We start from the raw sequence: 18,963 nt of genomic DNA on the forward strand, positions 1-18,963 counted from the left end.
ACATGCAGAAAGGCTGAAAAGTGAAAGGACAAAAGGTAAAAGCAACAAAGTGGTCCCAACTTAGATTGTGACCTTGTCTTCTTTGCCAGGCAACGAAAAAATGATTAGAAATTCAGAACTCAATTGATGAATGCTTGGAGTCAAACTCAAACAGGTCCGATCTAACTCAAGATTAAGTCACTAAATCAGGATCTAGGTGAGAAATCAAGCTACGATAACTAAATCATGCAGAAAGCAACAAATACCTATCCTGGCTAACATGCAAGGTGGCGGAAACTAAACAAACACAGATCTCATGCACTCTTCAACAATAAAACTGATTAAACTATTGAATACTTAAGAAATCACCAGATCTATTCAACTAGGCAGCAAGAAATTCAACAATAAGTGAAATACAAGATAAATCTAACATAAACATTCATTGCAATCAACTTCGGATGCAAAAACAACAAAGTACTTAAACTAGGAAACGATGAAATAAAGCAAGTAGAGATTGTTTTGAGCTCCTAAGAGCGATAGAACTGAAGAAACTTTTGGATCTAGGGTAACAAACTGGCTGGAATGGACGATGGACTCCCTCTTCCGGCAGGTGGCAGGTGGCTGGAAGCTTCAAGTAAAGAACTAACTAAAGTGAGCTGTGAGAGTGAAGTGGAGATATTTTTGCAGATATTATCCAATTAAGCGCGTTATTCTGACCAGTAACCGAGGCCTAGCTAGAACGAGACTTATCAATTGGTCATTCCGAAAGGAGCTTTATTGGGTAAAAAGTAACAAATAGTACCAAATCATATCCAATATGATCTAGAGTTGTGTACTATAGAATAAAATTTTATCGACATTTATAAGCATGGGGCCGTGAAATGTGGTTTACAGCCCGGATTAAAACTGCACCTCATATCACACACAAGAAAACAAAACAAATGAAATGTGTATATTCCCACGTTTTCTATGCTTCTAATTGGAAATATAAATAGGAGCTGTGGTTGCAGCAGAGACAATAATTAAGAAAGGAAGAAGATGAAGCTCATAGCTATAGTTTTTGCAGTTGCATTTGTTTGTTGTTCTTCTTTATCATATTCATCAGTGATTAAACAACACAGTGATGGTAAAGAGAAGGGTAGGGTGGTGGTGGGAGAGCAACCCTTGTCCAAAATAGCAATCCACAAAACGGTTGCTGCTTTCCGCCAATCTGTCGCTGTTAAAGCCTCTCCGCTACTCCTCGGAATCAAGGTATATATCTCTGTCTCTATGTATATAGTTATTTGTTTTATTCTATTTTAAGTGGTAGTAGTCATGTTAAAATTGCATTTTTGTACACATGCTGTCCTTATTGAATTTTTTATTTTTGTGTATATGCTGCTGGTATGCAATTTGAATCACATGACTCTTTAATTTATTTATCCTTTTTTTTTGGATTTATATCACCCAAGTTGGCTGCGTTAACTTGTTAAAAGGGAAATGGGGTGTCTAAATCTGAACGGAGATGGACGGGCAGAAATAAATATGCACATTGCACACTTATTTTGTTTAACTATGTACTACCTCCATCCCACTAGAAATAAAACACTTATTTTTCGGTACAAGATTTTACATAGTACTCCCTTAGTCCTAAAGAAATAGGTCATATTTCCGTTTTTATCTGTCTCATACAAATAGTCCATATCCATTCATGGTAACTTTTTTCTTTTTCTCTTTTACTTTATCATTTATGGTCCACCACCCTCTACACAATTTCAATTACTTTTTCTCTTTCTCTCCTAATTTACCAATTATACGTTAAAACTCATGTCAACCCTAAAGAACCTATTTCTATGGGACAGAGGAAGTATTGTTTTGTAAGTTAACAAGGAGATAATAAAGTAAGAGAAATAATAAACATGATGTTTTTATTTTATGAAACGTTTCATTTTTAATGGGATAACCTAAAAAGAAAAATATTTCATTTTTAATTGTACAATGTAAGTATTATCTTACTGTTAGGTAGTACTTCCTCCGTCCTATAAAAGATGTCATACTTGTGGGATAACACCACATTTTAGGAGGTTTTATTTTGTGTGTTAAATGGAGAGAAAAAATATAATTTTTATATTAATGTGAGAAGGAACTTTTTCCAAAAATGAAAATATGACATCCTTTTTGTAGGACAAATTAAAAAGGAAAGTATAACATCTACTCCCTCCGTCTCATTTTAGGAGTCCCGTTTTACTACTTTTGGGTGTCCCACTTTAGGAGTCCCGGTTGGAATATTCCATTATTGGTAATAGGCCCTACATTCCATTCACTTTTTTCCACTCACATTTTATTATAAAACTAATATATAAAAGTAGGACTCACATTTCACTATCTTTTTTCACCAACTTTCCTTTGTATTTCTTAAAACCCGTGCCGAACTCAATCGGGATTCTTAAAGTGGGACGGAGGGAGTATTATAGGACGGAGGGAATAGTATATTAGTATCCCACGTTGATATAGTGACGTAGTCTAACTTAGTTTCTTATAGTACTATATATACGTATCCCACGTTGATACAGTGACATAGTCTAACTTAGTCTCTTAAGTGGTGTTCGGTTTCCAAGATAAAATAATATCAAGATACAATCTAGGATTGTGTTGTGAGATTATTTTAGTCATAGGGGTTAGCTATGACTAATTATCTCATGATTATTCATCTAAAATTGAGTTGTGAGATTGAATCTCATAAACCAAACACACTACAAATTTAATCTCAGATAGAATCTTGCAAACTAAACAGATAGAATCTTGCAAACTAAAGACACTTTAGTACTGTACATGTGTCCTATATTGAGTAATGAAATATACCTAACACTTGCAAGTACAATATTTGAGCTTCAATAAAAATTCAAATACATATTCGAAAAGAAGAATATTCTTTATACATCCACTTTTTACATTTCTGCACCTTACATATATCAAAATTACACATTACCCACCCAGGTCCAATCAATAATCCCAAGTCGTTCTTTAGTCTTTCCTATCGAGAAGACGACGACGACGACTACCACTACTACAATATCTCTTTAATATACATCTTAATTTATAGAAAATGAGTTAATACTGCAATTTCAGCCCTAAAGTAAAAAATGAGTTAATACTGATAAAGTAACAGTAAACTGAGGAAAGATTTTGATCATTCGTTAACAAAATAGAGTTTTGATTCAGGGCGAGGACACTGAATGGGTGGAAGTTCGTCTGCAAAATGCTGAACCCTCTGAAGATGATTGGGTTGGAGTTTTTTCTCCAGCTAAATTCAAGTATATTTCATTCTCTGCATTCATATTTTATCTCCGCTGTTTACAATATGACTGGTAGTATTTCTCATTCAATTTGTGCGATAGTGAATCAATCTGTGAGCCGGAACCAGGTGCTCTCGATGAAGGCGAAGCTCCATATTTATGCGCAGCCCCGATCAAGGTTGTTTCTTTGTTTATAATCTAATTCGATCGATCTAATCCCCAATATTTTATACTCTCTTGTTGCGTTTGATTCAGTACAAATATGCCAATTTCTCCAACATCAAATACACCAAAACTGGAAAAACTACCTTGAAGTTCCAATTGATCAATCAGCGCGCTGATTTCTCCTTTGCGCTCTTTACTGGTGGACTGGATAATGTAAGACTCAAAGCTTATTTGTCTCATTAGGTTGGTTGTACAAGTTTCAACACTTACCCTCTGATGATTCTTCATGTTAGACAGTATAGAGCTAATAGATCCTCAGACATATTTTGATTACGCTTATATTTGCTGATGAGAATTTCATGGCATGCAGCCAAAACTGGTGGCAGTTTCAAATCATATATCATTTGCAAATCCAAAGGCGCCTCTATACCCACGGCTTGCTCATGGAAAATCTTGGGACGTTGTAAGCTAATCTGGCCTGCCGTTGCACTGGTTCTTCTATTGATAGTCTAAACAGTTGTCTTATTTTTGATAAAATGTTGGCATTATCATTCCTCTTTTTGTTGCTTTCTGCAGATGACAGTTACCTGGACCAGCGGCTACAATATTGATGAAGCCGTTCCTTTTGTTGAATGGGGCTGGAAGGGACACACTCAAGTACGTTCCCCGGCTGGGACACTGACATTTTCTCGAGGAAGCTTGTGCGGTAAGCCTACTTGGTTCTAACCTCAAAATAAGGATGATACTAGAATCTCTTATTAGCAAGTTATCAAAATATGCCAGTTAAGTCAACTTCTTGTGACAAACATGAACTAAGAGAATTTTGTGGAGGCTCTATGTTCCTATCGCTAGATTAAATGCAATTGGTTTTTGGATAGTTCAAGCAAAAATGCTTATGGTTAAAGATTTTGCTCACTTTGTTGTGTATAAATTGGAGAGGTGAAGTAAATCAGGCTGAATATTTCAACTTGTGTTCCTCAAATACGTTAGAGTCCCTCATATAAATAATAAATTTATCATCCTAGTAATATTTTGAATGACAGATCTTTCTAGTGTTGGTAAAGATGATTGTGAACTTCACTCCATGTTTCTACTGCGTGGTTCAAGTCAAGTTTGTGAACAAAAAGTTAACATTGCACAACATGGAAGCTGGTTGACATGTTTTGCTGTAGAATAGATTTATAGCTCCTCTTGATCATGTTATGTGGGAATAGCTTTGAATCCTGTAGAATAGAGAAAAGATGAGGCACTTGTTCCATGCAAACGCTAAGAGCATACGGGACTGTAGCTCACGGAGTTTCTAAAACTGGTTTTAGGTGGACCTGCTCGTACAGTTGGTTGGCGTGATCCAGGCTTCTTCCACACAAGTTTCTTAAAGGATTTGTGGCCTAACACTGTGTTCGTTTCTCTCTTTCCCTCCAATTTTATTGTCCTCCGCAAGCATTAAGTTTAGCTATCACTCTTTCTCAATTTGCAATCCTGTATACTCCAGGTACACCTATAGGATGGGTCACATATTATCTAATGGTTCATATGTTTGGAGCAAATTATATTCTTTCAAGTCATCACCATATCCCGGACAAGAATCATTGCAGCGCGTTATAATATTTGGTGACATGGGAAAGGTAGTAATTTTCCATGTTGTGAGGAAACTAAATTATTTCAATGTCCTTTCCATTCTGTAATAAGTAATTCAAATAATCGATATGAATCACAACCGGATGATGCAAACTTTCAGGCGGAGCGCGATGGTTCCAATGAATATGCTGATTATCAGCCAGGCTCACTCAATACCACTGATCGTCTTATTGAAGACCTTGATAACTATGACATAGTTTTCCACATTGGAGATCTCCCATATGCGAATGGTTACATTTCTCAGTGGGATCAGTTTACTGCACAAGTGGATCCTATACAATCGGCAAAGCCTTATATGATTGCAAGGTTGGTCTTCCATGCCTACTTCATCTTCAGTTTTTCAATATTTTGTCTCTCCGCACGTGTGTGTGTGTGTGTGTGTGTGTGTATTGTTTTCCCCACTGTAAATCCGGAAACATAAATGATATTTCTTGCAGCGGCAATCATGAGCGTGATTGGCCAAATTCAGGTTCTTTTTACGACACTGACGACTCTGGTGGGGAATGTGGTGTGCCTGCTGAGACCATGTACTACGTTCCTGCAGAAAATAGAGCCAAGTTCTGGTAAAATTCATTCCAGTTAACTTTCTCGTGGCCGTTCACTTGAGCCATTGCTGTAGTATAGGAGCATAGATGCAAACTAAATGGCTACCTTGCTTTGGTGGTTTAGCATTGTAGCGCTCCGATTTTAAACAAGGGAGTTTTTCCTTGCAGGTACGAAACGGACTATGGCATGTTCCATTTCTGCATTGCAGATTCGGAGCATGATTGGAGGGAAGGATCCGAGCAGTACAAGTTCATTGAAAAATGTCTGGCATCTGCAGACAGGCAAAAACAACCTTGGTTGATTTTCGTAGCTCATCGTGTTCTTGGCTACTCGTCTAACAGCTGGTATGGCTTAGAAGGGTCTTTCGAAGAGCCTATGGGGCGGGAGAGTTTGCAGAAGCTGTGGCAGAAGTACAAAGTAGACATTGCTTTCTATGGTCATGTGCATAACTATGAAAGGATCTGCCCTATTTACCAGGTGAGGTGCCTTGCTGTCCATATATATGTATAAACCTAGGTATTCTATTTACACAAATCTTATCTGGTATTTGCAGAATCAATGTGTGAACTCAGAGAAATCACATTATTCTGGCACGGTGAATGGAACCATCCACGTTGTAGTTGGAGGAGGAGGAAGCCACCTATCGGATTTCACTACCATTGATACGTTCTGGAGCATCTACAAGGACCTAGACTTTGGATTTGTGAAGATGACGGCGTTCAACCGTAGCTCCCTTCTTTTTGAGTACAAGAGGAGCAGTGATGGGGAGGTGTATGACTCCTTCACCATCTCAAGGGACTACAGAGATGTGTTAGCTTGTGTGCATGATGGTTGTGAGCCCACCACGCTTGCTGCCTAATCAGTTATCGTGACATGCTCGCCGTCTCTCTGAATAAGCTTCTCTGCTTCTGTTTGTTGTCTCTCTTGTCTCTAGTTTGAACTTTTGTAGTACTTCTTTATGTAGTTTTTGTTGTAACATTGTGGAGTTGAATAAATGGTGAGTTTCATGTCCCCAAATCGCAGATTTTCTAATTGTTGATTGGAAATAGCTAATGATCCAATTTGCATACGTAACACTGGTGCTTTCCTACGTGTCAAAAATAAATTGTTTGTTTACACACGAATGATTGTTTGTATTATAGAAAATTTAATAATAGTGCGTTATGGAATTTCGTAGAGAAAAAAAAAGAGGATCTAAACTTAAACAACCGTTTTATTAACTACAAGTCCTAAACTCAATACAATATAATTGAATAGATTCAATTACTTGATCGATCTTTTCATTACATTGGTAGTTGGTACACATTACTACTCCTACTTAGTTTGGGCATATAATAATATGAGTGACGTGAGAGGTTTGATTTTGTGAGTGGGAGCTCTACTCACCAGAAAATCCATTAACATTCCCCAAATGGAATTGGGCGGTTTTGAATGGGGTGCTACTATAATAATAATAATAACCGAATACCGACCTAAGAAATACAAAAAGCAGAGCTACTTCCACTCCCAATTCCCAGTATATAACTCAACTCCATTTCAAACAACTTGTTCATCCAGTGGTCACATACTGCCCCAACTCTCAAACTCTACTACACCTATGCTACCCTGAAATTCCTTCTCCTCTCCTTCACTCTCAAATTCATCTCATTTTTTCAAATTTTCATTGCATGCGCCCCAACTTGCTTATTATCCCCCCCTCCTATTTAAACTCCAATTTATAGCAATAGTTATAGCAATAGTAAGATGATGGATTCCACGAATCTACATTTTGCTCTGCTTCTTTCTATCACATTATGCTCCTTCACTCTCTCAGCTCAACATCGCATCCTATCTCAAATCTCCGCACCGCCTTCTCTTGCACCATCCAGCCTGCTTCCGGTTTTCAGTGTGCTGTCATATGGAGCGGTAGGCGATGGCGTGGCTGACGACACACAGTCGTTCAAAATGGCTTGGGACGCCGCTTGCCAAGCCGAGGACCCCGCTGTCATCCTCGTCCCCAGGCATTATAGTTTCATGATCCAGTCGGCCATCTTCTCTGGCCCCTGTAGAAACGAACTTACTTTTCAGGTAACTATTTATTGAATGCAATAGTTTTTGTCTGTTGTTCGTGAAAGGTGACAGTGTTAGTGATTACAGATTGACGGAAGTATATTGGCGCCGGATGGTCCGGATTCTTGGCCGAAAAACAACAGCAAGCGACAGTGGCTAGTGTTTTACAGGATAGATGGAATGTCGATACAAGGCAGTGGCCTCATAGATGGAAGAGGCCAGAAATGGTGGGACCTTCCATGCAAACCTCACAGAGTAACTAACTAACTAACTAAATCACTTCTCCAATATATATTCATTTTTTTGTCAACGGGAGCTTATTGTTTGATATTCACAGGGCGTGAATGGAACTACTCTACCTGGCCCCTGCGATAGCCCAGTGGTAATTTAAATAAACATGTATACTGGTAATTAAGTTATAGGAGTACTAAGAACCTGCATCACTGAAAGTATTACTATGTAGGCACTAAGGTTTTTCTGGAGCTCAAACTTGATGGTGAAAGGAATCAAGATAAAGAACAGCCCGCAGTTCCATTTCCGGTTCGACAGCTGCCACCACGTCCACATCGATTCCCTTTACATCAAAGCACCCTCTTCCAGTCCCAACACCGATGGAATTCACGTCGAGAACACCAACAATGTCAACATATACAACTCTGTCATCGCTAACGGTACTTAATTAATTCCCCATTATTTTAATCTCATCATTCAAACCCCCTTTATGTTTCATATCGACAAATTGGTGATCCTGACTCTTCTAAGTCCCATTTGTTAATCGCAGGGGACGACTGCGTCTCAATCGGCGCTGGCACGTTCAACGTAGACATAAGGAACATCACCTGTGGTCCTGGACATGGAATAAGGTACATTCACCCACACTAAATTAATCAAATATACTATTATTTTATTTATTCTGAAAAAAAAAGAAAAGTAATTTGGAGATATATGGTTTCCACAGCATCGGCAGCCTGGGGCCGAGGAACACGAGGGCGTGCGTGACGAACGTAACGGTGCGGGACTCGGTGATCAAGCACTCGGACAACGGGGTGCGGATCAAGACGTGGCAGGGAGGGTACGGGATGGTGTCAGAGGTGTGGTACAGCAACATCGTGATGGAGAGCGTGAGGAACCCGATAATGATCGACCAGTACTACTGCAGCAGCAAGTCATGCGCCAACCAGACGGCGGCGGTGTACATCAGCGGGGTCTCGTACAGCGGCATCAAGGGCACGTACGACGTGAGGTCGCCGGCGATGCACCTGGCCTGCAGCGACGCGGTGCCGTGCACCAATCTGACGGTGACGGATGTGGAGCTGCTTCCTGCGCAGGGGCAGAGGATGCTCGACCCTTACTGCTGGAATGCATATGGAGCCGTCGCTGACTTTACCATTCCGCCGCTCTTCTGCTTGATGCAGGGTAATCCGCTCACGTTGCCGACCAACGACGTGGATCGGTGTTAGCATCCTTATCTATATAGAGTGAAGGTATATATGTGTTGAACCAGAATGGCAGCATTATGTGATCAACCATGCATGTATTTATCATGGTCTTGCAACCTTAATGAACAAACAAAGTGTCGCTTTAACTATTACTCCATGTCCCTTGAATTGATATCTCTCAGATTGCAATAATAGAGAATTAGAGACACTATATTTACCTGGCTTTCCATTACTCAAGAACTAAGAGAAGGTATGTAGAAAGTATGATTCAGGCTTCTAAAAATTGCACATTTTTTTCAGAATTCTTATTATTTTTCTTATTAATAATTGAAACATCATTGTAATACAGAAATGTGATTATAAAAAAATACCACCTTTTAATTTTACAATTTTGATTTTAACACTAAGATCTTGAGGTATAGACTTGAGAGTATTGTAACTTGTTTGCTAACATCATAATTGAAATTAGGAGATTTATAAATCAACTTTTAATATACTAGTGGGTGAACTTTATTGGCATAGTTGGATAAGGAAAAGACGATTATTTTAGACGAAGCAATTGGATTTGTGGAGAACATTAGTTCAGCACTTCGGTTTTCTAATAGGGTCTGGACTACTAGTGAAGGAATATTCGTCTTATGTTGAATCTTTACTTGCCTTGCAATCTGTATATCAGACAAAACTTTGTATTCATTACTCTCTTGTGACATGTTCCACCGTCTGTAAAATAGTCATATTATTTACATTTTCACCCACGATCCATTTTGTAATACTCTCCGATTCCTATTAATTGGTCTCATAGGTGATTGGTGAAGATTTTAAAAAATTATTTGACTTTATTAAAAAAATAAGAGAGAAAATGTAGTGAAATTTGAATCTACTTTTATACTACTATATTAATTTTATACGTGGAATGCATTTATTGGAATGTGGGAAACATATATGAAAAATAGTAAACATGAACTAGAATAATTAATAAGGATATGACAAAAATGACTAAACAAAGACAATTAATGGGACATTAGGGAGTAACTATTAATAGTGATTATCTTTAAGATTAAAAAAAAGTATATAGAACTAACTTAATTAGTTGCAATTTATATGTAGATGACATGATACATATAATTAATATACATATAACTGAAAATTTGAGCACTAGAAAGCGAAGAGTCAATTTGTGTTCATCATGAATTTTACGAATGAGTAAATTAATTGGTGGAATATTGACTAATCTGTAACGTGAATGTACATGGATATAAGAAGCTTTATAGGTACAGTACATGAGTATCTTATAATTAGTGGAATGATTATTGGACACATTAACATTACAATCACAAGTTATATGAAAGTACAAAGTAGGTGACATTCTCGTATCTAATAGTATTATTGAAGCAAAGAATAAAAACCCAATTCCATGCCACAAATTTTGGATTTAATTCAGTTACCAGCCAATTGAATACGATATCTACCTTTGAAGCGTACGTGGAATCACGTAAATTTGTTTTTTTTAAACATCCACGCTTTTCGTTTTAAATAAAACATAATCCATTTAAGATGTTTGAAGTACCCTTGTTTTACGTCTAAAGTGAGGTTGTTCTTGAATTGAATAATAGCAAGAGATCTCATCAATAGAAATGAATTTTGTCCTTGACTTATATTTATATGTGACCGGAATGAATGTTGTCACTTGTCACAGATTGTTCTCACACAAAATTCAATACTCCACTTACTAAAAATCTAAGGCAGTTTAAAAACGAATACTTGTAAAGTTTGAGTGTAGCAATCAAAAGGAGAAGACTTTAGCGGAAAAAGGGAAGGCAAAGACAAACAAGTGGAAAGGGCGGCGCTTCCTTCACTAATCATTGAATCTAATCTCACTCTCACTGCAACAAAAATGCGTGATGACAAAGGATGCTTGCACCTGCACGGGCGCATCTACACTTTTGACTAAATATTCTCAATCTCAGCATCCAATTTTGATTTATTATCATCCCATAATTTTTATTTAATTAATTACAATCGCATGGGATCAAACTCATTGCAATGCAATCCAAAACTCGGCTCCTCACATTTTTTAGTAATATAGGCTCACGTAAATTAAAAATCTAACTAAACTATGTTTAACTCTAATGCGACCGGACCGGCCCATTTATAAGATTCTCGCACTACACTATTAATTAATTACTGCTTATCCTCCAATAAGTGGTACGGAAAGTTATGACCTAGCTACCACCACATGCCTAATTTTATTATCCTAACCCAAAAATATTACTCCCTTCCCTTCCGACTGCCATTAAGAGTCCCGGTCACTTTTACGCACTCATTTTGTAAAAAATGATACTCCCTCTGTCCCAAGTAGATGTCACACTTGGGAGATGGCACGAGCCACCGGATTTTAGGAGATATTATTTTGTGTGTTAAGTGATGAGAGAAAATATAATTTTATAATTGATATGAGAAGAAACTATTTTCAAAAGAGGAAATGTGACATTTTTTGTGGGATAAACATAAAAGGAAAGTGTGACATCTACTATGATTCGTGTATATATTTCACAGAAACGTAAAATCAAAGTAGGCGATAAAGTAGCTGGAGGGCATGAAAATAAAGATATCATTTCAAAAAATTTGCCTAGAGAACAATGCTATCAAGTTTTTTGTACTTCAAAATTAAAACTATTGAGAGCATGAGTATTTTATGCTTTAGACCATTAACTTTCTCTGCTATCATAAATCCTATTGGAATTGTAATTTGTGAAGTAAAACACATGAATCCACAAACTGATCTAGGTCCAATCTGAAAAGGAATATGAAATTCCAAATGAAGGTTGTGCTAAAAAAAGACTTGAGTGATGGGTCGGCTATAGATAGGCTATTCCCACAAACTTTGCATTCCCACTCAGTCCCAACAACACTATATTCAATTAATCACTACACGCCTTCTTCACTATTACATCATTACCTCACTTTCAATTTTTTCAACTGCTTACTATTATAACTTGGCACTCATTTTTCTCTTGCCAATAACTGATTTTGGGATCACTTACTATCCATACTTGGAGTATCACAATTCACAGCTGGTGTAAGAATTCAATCAAATCCAACTCTAGTTTCAATATATCAATTCACTCTCAAATACATAGAGAAGCATCATCGTTTTTCTGAAGTAAAAGTTAGATTTAATCATCTTAAATCTGTAACATCATAGATGTAGTAAAGACAAAGCCTGAGCGATAAGATAAGGCAAACTCATGATACATACCATACTTACTAGGTTATGGCAAACCATAGAGTTATGGCTGAGCACAAGAGTAGTAGTATATGTATATATAATCACTGACAGAAGAAGTCAAAGGCAAGAGGTGGTGTTGAATAATCTGTGGAGAGTATCTTAGAGGCTATAACGGAATTCGCTGCTTCAGTATAGTGGACACCGTCCCAGCTCACAAATCGACTTCCTTCATCACATACTTGATACCCTGGATACCCACAACCCACCCTCCTCTCGTAGTTGTATGGTGGCCCTCCCGCCCCACAACATGCCGTCACAGGGTTTGAAAAACCTGTATCAGTCATCGACCATGTGAGATTTTTTCATTTAACAAATGTTATACACACAACAATCTCATGGGATGGGATGGAGTGTTTTGCAGAAACAATTAAAACCAAATCATATTTTATTGTTTGTTTTCCCCTACTCTCTGACTATTTTTTTTTACTAAAAGAGGGCTATAAGCTAATGATTCTTACCATACGACGTTGAATTGGCTATCAGATCAAACTTGATGGAAAATACATCAACATACACGATGCTTGCATCTTTTATCTCTGATCTTAACTCCGTGCACATATGAAGCAGGCCTTCATTGAACAACTTTGCAGCTGCATTATAACTTGAAATACATCCAACGGAATCAAGATTTTGTGAGATGTTTTGCGCTAAAGCAAGTTTTTGGGGTAAACAGCCCAAAGGACCAGTGTTGTGAACCCAAAATTTTCTGCCTCCTTGATCATGTATTTCCTGAGCATTGCAGAATAACAGTTAGAGTGTGCATGTATGTGTGTGACTGTACTTTATTTACATACCAAACGTGACCGAATAATGAAGTGATGTATAAATTAAGCAAGTACTCTATGATTTTCATCATACTGAGGCCGCTCTCAAGCATAAAGGAATTCTTACATCCTATCAGTGGCAGAGCCACATGGTTTAATGGTGTAAAAATAGGGGCAAAATGAAACTAAATCTTGCCCCTTGTATTCTCCGGGCCTAACTCTGCCACTGCATTCCATGCAAGATTAGTCCTGTGAATTTACCTCAATAGCGTTCTTGATTTCCGCCAATACTGAAGGAATCTTTTTAACCACTTGTGCATAGGACAGGCCATGAGCAAATGAATCAGCAATGTCGTTTTGTCCAATATCAATCATGTACAGAGCATCCCTAAATTTATCATAACTTACCAAACCATTGACACCTGTACGCAAAAAAATAAAAATAATTACTTCAAAATGTATTACTAGTATGTACACTGGGAAGTGTATATGTATGATAGTGGATTCTAGCTACTTCTTTCATCTCCATTTTTGCATATAGCATACATCGACAGATCGACTTGAGCATGACAGCAGATACTAGTCTGTGAAATTTATGTATATTCTCTGGATATTAACTGGACTACCTGTACTAGCAAGTTCAGCTGAGAGATCCTTAAAATGCTTGAACTGCATGACCTGAACATGCAATGCAAACGGCACATTTCTGGGTAGCGTGGTTGACCCTGCAATAGCAAAGTTTGCCCCATTTGAAAAGCTGGATCCTAGAGAATCCAGATATGGCCTTAAAAGGCTTGCATTTACACTTTGGCCTGCAAATTTAATAAGAATCTTTCTCATCACTCAACGTGACGGTACTGAGTTCACAGCCCAGAAAAGCAGTACAATTAACTGAATTAGTTTAGAGAATCAAGATTCAAACATAGGTTAACTATCTACATGGAAAACCTCCAATCCAAAATAACCATGTAGAATAGCAAAAAAATGAATGGATGCTTTTCATCTTTTAGATCCTCTTCAATTATATCTTCAAAATTGAAAGATGGAAATCAAGGAAAAAAGTGCATGCTCCTCAAAGTTGTGGTTGAATCATAGTAGCAAAAACAAAGTTTATAATCAGCATAATTAGTGAGCAGTTGCATAATATTTAGTAAACCCCATAGGTTTCACTGTGTTCATGTCATAAGTTTCTAAAATTTATAGTTATGCCGGATCCTGAAATATTTTTGATGTAACTATTGCATTACTAGTACTATTTACTTACTGCGTCAAATTAAATTATTTGGTTCGTAAATAAATATGTACATATTGACGACTATAATATACTAGTACTACAATAGGAGTATACTTTTGTACTACTACTATAGAATGAAACCGGGTTGGAAATCTATTTAACAATTTATCCATGTTCTTTAATTACAAATATTCTTTTTGTACACATTTTTATTCATGTTTTGGATGTTCCAAGATAAGTGAGAAATTTTCTATTTTAATGAAAATTAATCTTTTTAGTCCCTCGTGTTACTCTTATCTCCTACTCCTATTTTTTTTAAAAATTATAATTAATTCATTATTTCACTAGACATTATATTTTTTATTCTGTTACTCGGCATGAAACAATTTAGGACAATGTAGTAATAATATGATTATTGGCATTATATAATCATTCGGCCCATAATTGAGCAGGATGACACAAGTGCATTAATTTGCGTTGCGATAAGATCGAGTATGTCTTGACAATAGTCTACCTTTAATTGACATATTCTAAATTAGATTAAAGTAAATTAAATTATTAGCAGGCAGTAGAGTGGGGTACCACATGTTTGCAACAGCACTTTACTGAAAACTAAGCAAGTAATTCGCACAATCGCCGGGAAACATTGAAATATCGACAATGACAGATTCAGCATCACTTACAGAGAAAATCGATTAGGAGGCGTCCATCGGAGAGGCGACCCGTGGATCGGCGGAAGAAAGCACGGCCATTGGGAAACCTGATAGGGATACCGAGGCCGGCGAGGAGTCCGCCGGTGTCGGAGTTGGAATCGCCGAAATTGAAGATGATTGGAGGATTTGTGCAGGTAGAGGAGTGAGCTAAATGTGGGATGCATAGTAATGAATTGATGGCCAGGACCAGGAGGAACACCAATTTGCCAGAAATTGACGACACCATGATTTCCGGTGTGGGCGAGTGTGAGTGTGTGAATTCACGCATAATTTTTTATTTCGCCTTTCGCCTCTAGTAATGACGTCATCTCATGTTTAAGGGAATTTTTTAACCATCATAATTTTGTATACAAGAGAATTCTTTCTTAGTTTTATCATGTTAGTCTAATTATTTATTTGATTATAAAATAAAAAACATTGTTAATAATATCTCATTACTAATTAATAGGAGTAGTAAAATTTGGATAAATAATGTCCAATGTTTCAATCTCTTAAATCAATACTACTACCTTCCCTCTCTTCGTTCCTTAAAACTAAAAATTATAGTCCCTCTTAAAAATAATTTTTTTTTAAATTCTTTATTTTGTAACATGAAAATCACAATCCACTGGTATTACTACCATTGCTCTATTTTGGTCCAAGACTGATGTCGTGTGCTTCAAGTTCGATCACTCGTCACCATAATTCCTCCAACGCTCCAATGTATTGGATCCATGTCCATTGTCCAGCCATGGTAAATTACTTACTAGTAGCTTTATTTAATTCTTCATAGTAGTAGCACTTCCTCCATTCCTTCATAGTTGAGGCAAAACTTTTCGGCATGAAATTTAAGAAAGAAATATTGAGTATATTAAATAAATAAATAAATAAAGTAAGAAAAAGAAAAAGGTAGAGAGAATAAAGTAAAAAGTGAATAAAGTAGAGATAATAAAATAAGAGGGAGTAAAGTAAGAAAGAGTAATTTTTATCTACGATGCATGCCAAGGGTGTTACTTTCTTCTTTCTTTTATTATTGTCTTTGCATTTCATTGTCTTTGCATTTTATTGTCATTGCATTTCATTTCCAATTACCAGCCCGTTAAAAAATGCAATTCGAATCAAGCCCACATATTTTTAACAGATCCACTTACTGCTTAAAAGCTAAGCCCAATAAGAATTGGGTCAACCCCGCTGTAGTTATCAGGTGAGTAGATGCCCAATAGTCTCAAATAAAAAATAATCTAAAACAAGTACTATGAAGCCCATTTTGAAAGCCCACTATTTCTTGTAGATTTTTGTTACAAGTATACTAAAATTCTATCTTAGCGCATCTGGATTCCACACCCTCTATACTCCTTTTTTATAGTACTAATAGAAATGCACCATAATAGGTTAAATAAATTCATAAGAACTTGCCCACAAGAAACAATGTATGTGTTGGAATACTAGTGGACGAAAAATAAATTTATAGTTATACAGTAGTATAGAGAAGTCAACGTCACCACATTATCTAAAATCTCTTGTATTTTCAAAGAGATAGTTAAGTGTGGTCGGCAAGGAAACATCCATACCCTGCTCTGTTTCTTTATCCAAAGGCAGATCAAATGGAAGGAGGCTGCCCGTTTGCCACGTGGTGGAATCTGGTGCACTAAGCGTATGATTCAGCAGACCGGTATGTGACGATATTGTACTACTACTAAACTACAATTAATTTATTTGCGCCCCGATTCATGGATCACTTATATAGTTTTTTATAACAACAAATTTATGTGACCAAATTTTATACAATTAAAAATTAATTTATTTAAAAGAAAATTATTTATATATTTAATTAAAGTATATGAATGTATATATAGTACATGGAAAGTGTATAATATTATGGTCATATATTTATGATTTGTATATAATTTTTTTTATTTGTTTAGAACTATAAATATAACTAGTGCATATTTTTATTCAAATTTTAAAAAAAATAAGAAGGAAATTCAAATATAAAAATAAAAAATAAGGTTGAAGACTAATAAGTCTTTTTAACTTGTCTACTTACTATATTTATTATTTTAATATATAATTAATGGGTCCTATTCTAATGCTTTTAGCACCCTAATCCAAAATCAAGACTAAATCTACACCCTTGGATTTTAAAATGAGTGGATGAGATTAAAGCTCACAAATCTCAATAAATAGTAGACAAAATATCAACAAAAGGGTAATATCGTCATTATGTTATCATATGATAATTTTCGTGAGTGTTTTTTTATATCAACATTGTGTATTACAAATATCAACAATATGACATTGGAATATCAACACATTTTTATTGAGATTGGACATGCATAATATTGAGATTTTGCCTACAATATATTGAGATTTTTTGTTGCATTTGTTGAAAATAGCTGCTTATCAACATGTACGAAAATTGAAATATAATTTATCAAATTTCATCACCCGAACATCGTCGGAACATATGCAATTGAGATCTCGTTGGAATCCTTATTAAATTATCTTTAATTTGATATATTTTTTGCGAAAAAATAATTTAAATTGAGAGAGTTACGTAAATTTAAAGATTTGAGATGATTATGAGGAGAGAGAAAGTAGTTAGTTATAAATACTACATATAGGATTTGACATTAATATCCTTTTAATTTAATTAATAATTATTTAAATTTAAAATATACTCCCTCCGTCCCATTAAATATGCAACATTTGATTTTCGGCACGGGATTTTATGTAGTGTTGTTTTGTGAGTTAGTGAAGAGAGAGTAAAGTAAGAGAGAAGAAAAAGTAGAGAGAGTATTGTTACCATTTTTAGAAACGTTTCATTTTTAATGGGACATACCAAAAAGGAAAACGTTTCATTTCTAATGGGACGAGGGAGTATTACACTTGGCATCATATTAACCACAAGATCTTCTAATCTAATGGTTGGAAATTGGTCTCAATTTGGGATTGGTAATTAGTTAGCAATTGATTACATCCCTATAATTAATATATCAAAATATTAATATAGCCTTATTTTGGTTGTACAAAATTTGGTTATTTATAATTACTCTTTTTATAAATATTTAATATCTTAAGCCAGTTTTTAGGTAAGAGTTTAATCCGTATGTTTTAATGTGTTAATTGACTCGTGAACATGGCAAAACAAAAGGTAAACTTGAGTGAAGCAAAGGCGTATGGAGCTCCAACTAGGCCGATCTTGTTCGGTGATTTCTTTGCTAAATGTAATAATTAGGGTAAGCTAGTTAGATTAGCCTAGATTTAAATCACTATATGCATCACTTCTTCTATTGCATTTTTTGGTATCACCACTTTATGTCAAACTAAAAAACAAAATCAGTGAATAAAATAATCAATTTCAGTGTCTTGTATACTTGATTGTTAAATAATTAAATAGATTTCATTGATCGAATTAATATATGATATTTTTGTACGTATTTAATTTGCAATCTTAGAATTTTATATAGATCAATTATATCTGATTCAGATAGAATAAGAATACTGAGAAATAAAAATAGAAACGCGAAATTAAAGAGATGGGGCCTACTTGAATCGGAAAAATGTTACCCAAAATCATGTTTCATGAATATTCAATCAACGCGGCAAAAGTGCAATCCCCTCATTAAGAGATAATTACTTAATCGCCACTTATTAATTAAGGTTTGTGAAAATGTAATAAGGAAGAGATGGAACGGTGGGCCAATCACCAATTAGTTTAAGTTAAGGAATATTCTTCCTCTTATTTATCTTTACACTCTCCACCGCCCTACTTTTGCAACCCCTACCACGCGTACGCCCCAGATTCTTTGAGATACATACTCTATTAGTAGTACTACTACTGACCAAACACCTCCGAATATTTTATCCTACTTAGTCAAAACTAAATTCTC

The 18,963-nt window shown here is 35.9% G+C and overlaps 3 protein-coding genes across 4 annotated transcripts; 2 read left to right on the forward strand and 1 right to left on the reverse strand.

The window, feature by feature from the left end:
• The first annotated feature begins 1,113 nt into the window (after nucleotides 1–1,113).
• LOC125205330 (nucleotide pyrophosphatase/phosphodiesterase-like) lies at nucleotides 1,114–6,620 on the forward strand. The gene is made up of 12 exons (XM_048104196.1): nucleotides 1,114–1,230; nucleotides 3,181–3,243; nucleotides 3,357–3,432; nucleotides 3,510–3,632; nucleotides 3,790–3,882; nucleotides 3,996–4,125; nucleotides 4,736–4,817; nucleotides 4,912–5,044; nucleotides 5,158–5,363; nucleotides 5,495–5,620; nucleotides 5,771–6,080; nucleotides 6,157–6,620. Exons 2-12 carry the CDS (start codon nucleotides 3,218–3,220, stop codon nucleotides 6,460–6,462), a joined length of 1,611 nt encoding a protein of 536 aa, XP_047960153.1. The 5' UTR covers nucleotides 1,114–1,230; nucleotides 3,181–3,217; the 3' UTR covers nucleotides 6,463–6,620.
• A 549-nt stretch (nucleotides 6,621–7,169) lies between these two features.
• On the forward strand, nucleotides 7,170–9,243 carry LOC125204723 (polygalacturonase At1g48100-like). The gene is made up of 6 exons (XM_048103436.1): nucleotides 7,170–7,670; nucleotides 7,740–7,907; nucleotides 7,990–8,034; nucleotides 8,116–8,323; nucleotides 8,434–8,515; nucleotides 8,611–9,243. The coding sequence occupies exons 1-6, from the start codon at nucleotides 7,347–7,349 to the stop codon at nucleotides 9,110–9,112; spliced, it is 1,329 nt and encodes a 442-aa protein (XP_047959393.1). The 5' UTR covers nucleotides 7,170–7,346; the 3' UTR covers nucleotides 9,113–9,243.
• A 2,934-nt stretch (nucleotides 9,244–12,177) lies between these two features.
• On the reverse strand, nucleotides 12,178–15,390 carry LOC125207196 (GDSL esterase/lipase At1g09390-like). 2 transcript variants are annotated; one of them, XM_048106440.1, is made up of 5 exons: nucleotides 15,062–15,390; nucleotides 13,771–13,869; nucleotides 13,406–13,566; nucleotides 12,839–13,109; nucleotides 12,178–12,651 (listed from the first exon to the last, which is right to left on the reverse strand). In XM_048106440.1, exons 1-5 carry the CDS (start codon nucleotides 15,357–15,359, stop codon nucleotides 12,422–12,424), a joined length of 1,059 nt encoding a protein of 352 aa, XP_047962397.1. In that variant the 5' UTR covers nucleotides 15,360–15,390; the 3' UTR covers nucleotides 12,178–12,421. The 2 variants fall into 2 exon arrangements, with proteins under 2 accessions (XP_047962397.1, XP_047962396.1); XM_048106439.1 differs by having other exon boundaries at nucleotides 13,771–13,956.
• Nucleotides 15,391–18,963: the final 3,573 nt, after the last annotated feature.

The sequence above is a fragment of the Salvia hispanica genome, chromosome 2, assembly GCF_023119035.1.
Source record: "Salvia hispanica cultivar TCC Black 2014 chromosome 2, UniMelb_Shisp_WGS_1.0, whole genome shotgun sequence".
NCBI lineage: Eukaryota > Viridiplantae > Streptophyta > Magnoliopsida > Lamiales > Lamiaceae > Salvia > Salvia hispanica.